The sequence below is a fragment of the Rhamphochromis longiceps genome, linkage group LG4 (assembly GCF_057381845.1).
Source record: "Rhamphochromis longiceps isolate RC_006_pf linkage group LG4, R_longiceps_female_GT1.1, whole genome shotgun sequence".
Lineage (NCBI taxonomy): Eukaryota > Metazoa > Chordata > Actinopteri > Cichliformes > Cichlidae > Rhamphochromis > Rhamphochromis longiceps.
The window spans coordinates 38,380,963-38,388,977 of NC_140560.1; the positions used below are offsets into that span (position 1 = coordinate 38,380,963).

General features: G+C 45.6%; 1 protein-coding gene across 5 annotated transcripts in view; it reads left to right on the plus strand.

Moving 5' to 3' along the window:
- abi3a (ABI family, member 3a) overlaps positions 1–8,015 on the plus strand; it is a 266,728-nt gene that overhangs the window by 1,625 nt on the left and 257,088 nt on the right. For 3 of the 5 annotated variants that reach the window (XM_085404939.1, XM_085404940.1, XM_085404942.1), the window contains exons 2-7: positions 200–361; positions 464–634; positions 4,277–4,453; positions 6,816–6,874; positions 6,975–7,028; positions 7,276–7,559. In XM_085404939.1, coding sequence (XP_085261065.1) covers positions 230–361; positions 464–634; positions 4,277–4,453; positions 6,816–6,874; positions 6,975–7,028; positions 7,276–7,559 — 877 coding nt within the window. In that variant the 5' untranslated portion in view covers positions 200–229. Of the gene's footprint in view, positions 1–199; positions 362–463; positions 635–4,053; positions 4,111–4,276; positions 4,454–6,815; positions 6,875–6,974; positions 7,029–7,275; positions 7,560–8,015 lie in introns of those variants that run through there. The other 2 variants (XM_085404943.1, XM_085404941.1) reach the window with 2 other exon arrangements.

Consider the following 8,015-nt stretch of genomic DNA (forward strand, 5'->3'; position numbering starts at 1 on the left):
TCAGTCCATTTACTCTTGCTTACAGCATGTTTCTATTGCACTCTACTCTGATTAACAGCACTTTTCTATTGGACTCTAACAGCAATTTTCTGACTATCTCTCACTGAAATGGCCCAGTTTAGTCACTTTGTTTGATCCCTGGTTCTGGTTGGTTCTTATTGCTCTCTGGTTTCTTCTGCATGTTTGTGCTGCTCTTAAGGATTAGTTTGTAGAAGCTGAGCTTGGAATCATGAAGGATCAGAACTTAAACGAGGATGTGATGAAGATCCTGGAAGAAGCTCCTAATGCCAGAAAAGCTCTGAGGGAAAACTACGACAATCTGCTCAATGTGGCCGACTACTGCTACAACAACTACATACAGGTACTAATCAGGAGCTAGTCTTTGTTCTAAGCTAAGCTAACAGTTTCCCTTTGCCTCCAGCCCTTTTGCCAAGTTAGGCTAACCATGATGTGTCTCTATCAGGCTGGTGAGGGCAGTGTGAAGGCATTGGAAGAAACAAAAAAGTTCACCACCCAATCACTGGCCAGCGTCGCTTACCAGATAAGCACTCTGGCCAGTGGCGTCCTGAGTCTACTCGATGCCCAGACCAATCAGCTTCGCCACATGGAGTCGTCTATCAACCTGATTGGTCAGGTAGGCCCCACCCAGTCCATGGTGCTGATTGATGGTTAAAATAAGACAGGGGTCTTGGACTCCAGGCCTTGAGGGCCGGTGTCCTGCAGGTTTTAGATGTGTCCTTGATCCATCACAGCTGATTTAAATGGCTAAATGACCTCACATGTATAAAGCTCTGCAGAGGCCTGGTAATGAACCAATCATTTGATTCAGGTGTGTTGACCCAGGGTGAGATCTAAAACCTGCAGGACACCGGCCCTCGAGGCCTGGAGTTCAAGACCCCTGAAATGAGAGATCCTGTTTTCCTTTCAGGATAAGAGTGTAAGCATGATGTAAAGGTCCTGATTAGAGTCTGAAGCTCCTGACCTTTGACCCTCGCAGTGCTGTGGTTTTCACCTTAGGCAGAAAACACAAAGTCTACTCCGCAGGGGGCGCTGCAGGGAGGAGGGGCTGTTTTTTTTTTTTTTCAAACAGAGAGTTTGGTTTTCTATTTTGGAACAAAGGCTACGTTCACTCTGCAGGTCTTGATGCTCAATTACGATTTTTTGATCAAATCTGATGTTTTTGTCTGCTTGTTCACACTACAAATAAAATGTGACAGCAAACGCGCTCTAGTGTGAACGCTCAAAGCGGCCGCATGCGCAAAAGAAGACGTCACACACAACGCGCTCTGTTTAGACCCAGACCAACAGTATTGTTTGACTGATGGCCTTAATATAAAGACTTGTTTCGGACTTTACGTTTCCCAATTTTTGCTTTAAGTTATTTTGTTATTTACATAACAATGTAAATAACCTAATAATGATCCTTATTGCTGTTTTAGAGGAGCGGTGCGTCTAGTTGCAGATTTCTGTCAGAATCTGCAGATTATACAGTACAAATAAAATGTTCACGTTTCTCCAATGTTGTTCCCAACAGTTTCACTAACATCTACACTGGATGGCCAGGAAGCGTTCGCGATGTCTTCTCCGGCGCTGATAATTGGCGTCTGTCTTGTGTCAGTGACGTAAAAGACGGATTTAATGCGACATGACCATCAAACAGCAGTCGCTTTCTAAAACATCGGATATGTATCGGATTCAGCACCACATACAAAAGTGACCCAGATCGGATTTGAAAATATTGGATTTGTGCCGTTCACACTGTCATAGCACGATCGGATTTGGGTCGCAGAGGGTCAAAAAAATCGGATTTGATGCGCTTTCGCCTGCAGTGTGAACGTAGCCAAAGTGGTCAGGCAAATGACAATATTGAAACTATCATATCACAAACTATCGTTTATGAAAACCTGGAAGAGTTTTAAAAGAAAAAGCTAAACCTGATCATTTACCCTCTGAACAAATTACTGAGCTCGGGGTCAGAGTCACAGTCGGTATAAGTTATGGACGGCTCTTCTGTGTCTGTAAAAACAAGCCGATGCTGAAGCAGCTGGATAGTGTATCGGGGCGAGACCACACACCTTTGGAGAAGAAGTTGCAAGTTCGATTCCCTTCTAGTATCCAGTAAGGGCCCTGTCTAGGCTCCCCATGCCAAACACCAATCCCTGAAATTGCGTGGCTACGTATGCAGCCTTTCCGCAGCTCGGACATGACGCATTTCACTGTATGTTGTACTCTATGTGAGTGTCTTACACCTGCATTTTCTCTAATGTCCAGCAGGGGACCACTACTCTGAAGTCTGCTTTCATAGAAGTATATGGGAAAGTGAGCCTCACCTGATTCTGAGCTCAGTGAACTGTTTCACGTTTCAGGTCCTTCAGAATAAACGTGAAGTCCATGTTGTAAATGCCGGTTTTTCGAAGAGTCAGATCCCACGGTAGCAGAGCACCGGAGACCTCTACCCATCCTGCCTCTCACCCTGGGATGGGTAGAGGCTAATAGTATCCGGTTGTTAAGTGATGACGTGACGAATCCTACTTCCGGGTCTAAAGTAGCCTGCATTTAATATGGCTTTTGTGTTGTTAACATGTTTAATGTTTTGTATTTTCTTCTATTTGATCTCAAAAAGCTCCTAAAACAGTCAGTGATCCCTGTTGACCTCCCTCGGCTTTTATTACCGCTAATCATTTATTTAAGCTCAGTTTTTAAAACCTTAGGATGTAACTACAGCCCAGCCCATGCAGCAGTATATGAATGACTAACCTCGTATTGTGGATGGATTATCTCAGTTGTTCTCCTGGCTGAAGTTTGGTCCTTTTACAGCATCCTGGCATGCGATTACATTTGTTCCTGACCACCGAGAACACTCACGTTAACTTTTATCGAGTGGAAAAAAAGTTAGCTTGTTTATATTATGCTAACATAGCTGTGTCGCTAGCTGTCACGTAGCACATCATTATATACCAGCTAGCCCAACTTCAGTAACCCTACAAACGTCACTGCTGTTTAGTTTTCTGTCTTCATTTATGCTGGAAGTGATAACAGAGCTGTACGTTTTAATTTGTTTCCAAAACCCCGCAGTCAGGACATGCTATATTGTATTTAGATAGAAGCTAGCGAGCTAACTCCCTGCTAACTTCTAACTCCGTTAAATGTCATAAATTCCGTTTTCATGGATGCCTGGATGTTAAACTCAATTGTTACACCTGGTAGAGCAGAACGCTGATCATTTTATTAAAGATTAAAGACTTTAGACAGTTTTTCAACTCTCAGTAATGCCATAGTGATCGTTTGATATATGGACCTGCAGCGGAGTTTAGACCCAGACACGGCTAGTGACGTCAGACTGAACGACCGGATAGCATTAATTATATACCACAGTAGGCTGAATTATTCACATTTAGAAACGATGGGTGGACGGGCGGGTGTCACCCATGAAATGTTAGAAGCTTTGAATTTGAAAAAGAAGTAGGAAATGTTGAGTGCATATAAACAGTGTAATGCAGTAAGTGTAACAGAGTGGGAGGTTCTAACAGACTGAAGGTGATTGGTCGCTGTCCTCCAGCAGCACTACACCTGATTTAAGATAAGATAAGATAAGATAACCTTTATTAGTCCCACACGTGGGAAATTTGTTTTGTCACAGCAGGAAGTGGACAGTGCAAAAGTTATGAGGCAAAAATTAGAATACAATAAGAATAAATACAGTACACAACTGTACAGAATAGAATAAAATAAAATACTATATACAGTAGAATAAAATAAAATAAATATACAATAAGATAAAAATAGAATACAAATACAAATACTATATACAACTGAGTAAAAATACAACGATGACAGAAAGGATTATTGCACTTAGTATTATTGCATATGTATGGATGTGTGTGCTTGATCAGTTAAAGTCTTTATTATGGAGTCTGACAGCAGTGGGGAGGAAAGACCTGCGAAATCTCTCCGTCCCACACCGTGGGTGCCGCAGTCTCCCACTGAAGGAGCTGCTCAGTGCTGTCACACATTTAAGCTAGCATCAACACAAAGCTGTGTTTCACATTACAGACTCAGTGCATCAGAGACGTATGAGCAGTATGACGTATGATTACAACCTCTTCAAAGGTCAGAGGTCACCTGTTTCTCCCTGTGTTTGTCTATGATGCCGTCACATTCACTGAAGCTCATGGTTTCTGCAGCGCAATAAATTTAAATGGAGCCACCATGTTGGACTTGCGCACACTGACCTGGTCCAGACGCGGGTCCATTAACCTCTGACCTTTGTCGTCAGACCGTGGACATGCACAAGGAGAAGGTTTTCAGGAGGGAGATTGGCGTGTTCACGGTGGTGAGACGAGTCCCACGCAGCCACAAGATCCTCCCTCCCACCAGCATGCAGCCACGCCCATCATACAGCCGCAAGCCAATCAACTACCAGCAGCTGGACAGTCTGGGCCACGGCATGAAGGTAACACACACAAACACAACCTGTGACATCAGCAGATGACTTCCAGGCTTTGCTCTGTTTTATCCACATGCTAAAATCCAGCAGAGCTGCTCTTTGGTCAGGTGATGTGAGCTTGTGCACAGTGACAGGTGTGGCCGGTGTGGGAGGCGGAGCTCTCGGTACAGTGTTTCAGTATTTCAGGCCTTTGTGGCCTTTGAAGCTCTGAAGACATGAGAGGGAGGCTCTGCAGCAGCTGGTGTGAAATCAGACACGGGAAAGCAGAAGTGACGCTCTGCTCTATGTGCTGCTTTCGCGATGCTAGCAGGAAGTGTCTGAACCACAGAAGCAGAAATGACTGTGCAGTGAGACTTCCTCCTTCAGATGTTGGGTCACCTCTGTAGGCTGCAGCGTTCTCGTGCAGGTTTAGTTTCATCTGTAACATCCTCTGTTTCTGTTCGGGAAAAGATGAGACTCGTAGCACAAATCCATAACAGTCGAGATGTCTGTGAAGGTTCTCAGTCATCCAGGTCATCGTAGTCTAAGGAGCTTGCAAAGAAAAGCGTCTGGACTTCTTTAAGTTGCTTGAAGATGTTTCACCTCTCATCCGAGAAGCTTCTTCAGTTCTAAGGTCAAATGGTGGAGAGTCCCAGATATAAACCTAGTGGGAGTTTCCCCCCACAGAGGGACAAAAGGACCCCTGATGATCCTCTAATCACATGAGCCAAGGTGTGAAACTGGGTGTGGGTCCCAATCAGCCAGAGTTTCGGGTGTGTTCATTGTGAAACCTGGCCCCACCCTATCATGTGATTTCCTGAGGTCAGATGGCCCAGGATGTGAGTGGGCGTTAAGGCATCTGGGGAGGGATCTCAAAACTGGATTATAGATGGCAGAGAGTTGGTGTAAACCCCGCCTCTGTTAAAAGATGGTCGCTCACAGTGGACGTAGATGCTTCTTTCACTCTTTCAAACCATCTGTCCTCTCTGTCCAAAATGTGAACATTGACATCCCTGAAAGAGTGACCTTTGACCTTTAGATGCAGATGGACTGCTGAGTCTTGTCCTGTGGAGGTGGCTCTTCTATGTTGTGCCATGCGCTTGTGAAGAGGCTGTTTTGGTCTCTCCGATGTAGAGGTCTGGGCATTCCTCGCTGCACTGTACAGCAAACACCACGTGTAAGCTGTTCAGCTTTATAACTTTATAAAGTCAGCAAAGAGGCAGAGAAAAGAAGACCAGACACCAGCGAGGGAGGATAAAAAGGACAGACGCAACAACATTGTCATCCCCTATGTAGCCGGTGTATCAGAGAAACTCAGGAGAGTTTTCTCCAAGCATGACATCCCGGTGTATTTCAGACCCAGCAACACACTCAGACACAAACTGGTTTACCCGAAAGACAAAACGCCAAAACACAAACTTAACAATGTGGTGTATGCTGTACAGTGCAGCGAGGAATGCTCAGACCTCTACATTGGAGAGACCAAACAGCCACTTCACAAGCGCATGGCACAACACAGAAGAGCCACCTCCACAGGACAAGACTCAGCAGTCCATCTGCATCTAAAGGTCAAAGGTCACTCTTTCGAGGATGCCAACGTTCACCTGTTGGACAGAGAGGACAGATGGTTTGAAAGAGTGAAAGAAGCATCTATGTCCACTGTGAGCGACCATCTTTGAACAGAGGCGGGGCTTACGACACCAACTGTCACATTTGTGGAGATTTTTAATGTTGCTGTGCTGCACACACATAAACATCACATGAAGGATGACCGTATTAACACAAAGCACTGCAACAGCCCGACTCTCAGCTTTTTGTCAAACACATTTTTATCTTGAGAGTAAAAAAAGACAGAAAGAGGGTGAGAGTTTCTCACATCAGCTGCAGCAAGCGCCGCACACTTCCTGTCTGCTGTCGCCTTCTCTGTGCAACACGAAGCTCTGCTCAGGTCACAAAACAGCAGAAGAAGAAGAAGAAGAAGTGCTTCTAAAATAACTTTAACACATTAACCACACACACTCACACACACACATTTGCTGTTCTGTCTTTGTGAGGACCCACATGCACACAGCACCTTCTCAGGCCCCTGACCATGAATCCACAAATGTTTCATTCACCCAGACAAAACAACTCCCCCCCCCCATTCCAAACTGTCCTCACAGTGCGGTGATGCCCCTCCACCCCGGTCCCCACTCACATGTGCACGCACACACGCACGCACGCACGCACGCACACACACACACACACACACACACACACACACACTCTGGGAGCCTGGCATCTTTGTTGAGCGTGGGAAAATGTTCAGAGAGACTAATTAGTGCTGCAGCAGCCTGAGAGGCTCCATTGATGCTCACATTGGTTTCTGTGTGTCCCCCCCTCCCTGCAGGTCTCTGGGAAACAGTCGGACAAAACCGGAACGATCCGCAAACACGGCGCCTCCATCAGGTTTACTTTAGTTCTACTGTGTTTCTATTCAGAGCTCCTTCTGCTTTCACATCAGCATGCTCAACAGGAAGCTGAGCTTTCGTGTGTCTGTGTGTTTCAGGCCCAACAAAGCTCCAGAGGCAGTCCAGTGCCCTGTGGTGCCCCCTGCTGGCGGGTAATAACCAGACACCTTCAATCCTCCGCAGCTTTAGGTCTGGTTTTAGGGTCAAGACCTCAGTTTAGCCCTGAGCTCTGACTGCCGCATCACAGAGCCTTCAGTTCGAGCTCAGGGCTGAAACCTGACTGCTGCTGCCCGAGGTTAAAGGAAGTCAAACCCACTGATGGGACAAACACAGTATCAAACAGCAACTCCAATTTGAACTTCATTTATCAGCTTTAATGTTGAAAAGTTTGTTTTTCAGCTCCAGCTTTGGGAAACCTGTAGCTCCACCCACCATTCCCACCACCTGGCAGGCACCGCCTGAGGCTGACATCATCACCACGCTGCTGGACGATGCCCCACCTCCTCCTCCTGCTCTCATTGAGATGCCAGTTCCAGATGGCGCCTTGGCCTTGCCTCCCCCACCTCCTCTTCCTGGTTCATCGGGAGATATATTAGCCCCACCCCCCCCTCCTCCTCCCCCTCCTCCACCCTTTTCAGGTGCTAGTGCTCCACCACCAGCTCCACCCCTCAGCCTTGAGACAGGTGAAGACAAAACAGAAAAATGTTTTTTGATGATGCCATAGCAACTACAAATCAGTTAGAAATGCACAATTAGTTAATCCTGGTTTAGTTAATCTCTGATAAGCAGGTTCATTCATAGCTATGTCTGGATTAGTTAAGCCTGGACTACTTAACCCTGTATCAGTGTGGTTGGTTTAGTTAAACCAGGGGTCGCCAACCTTTCTGATGGCGAGTGCCATTTAAAATTTCCTGAGAAGTCAGTGTGCCATATGATTCCATAACAATAAATTTAATAACGCTCTTTGAACAGTCACACACTATATAGAACCACTTTATAGAATTATGTTTGTTTGCAGATGTTGGCAGCTGTCAGCGAATAGTTATCAGCTATTTGGAAACAAAAAAAGACTTTTTATCCATAACAGCAAATGAACTGTACAACAGAAAATACAAATGCTATTTATGGTCTCCTCACAA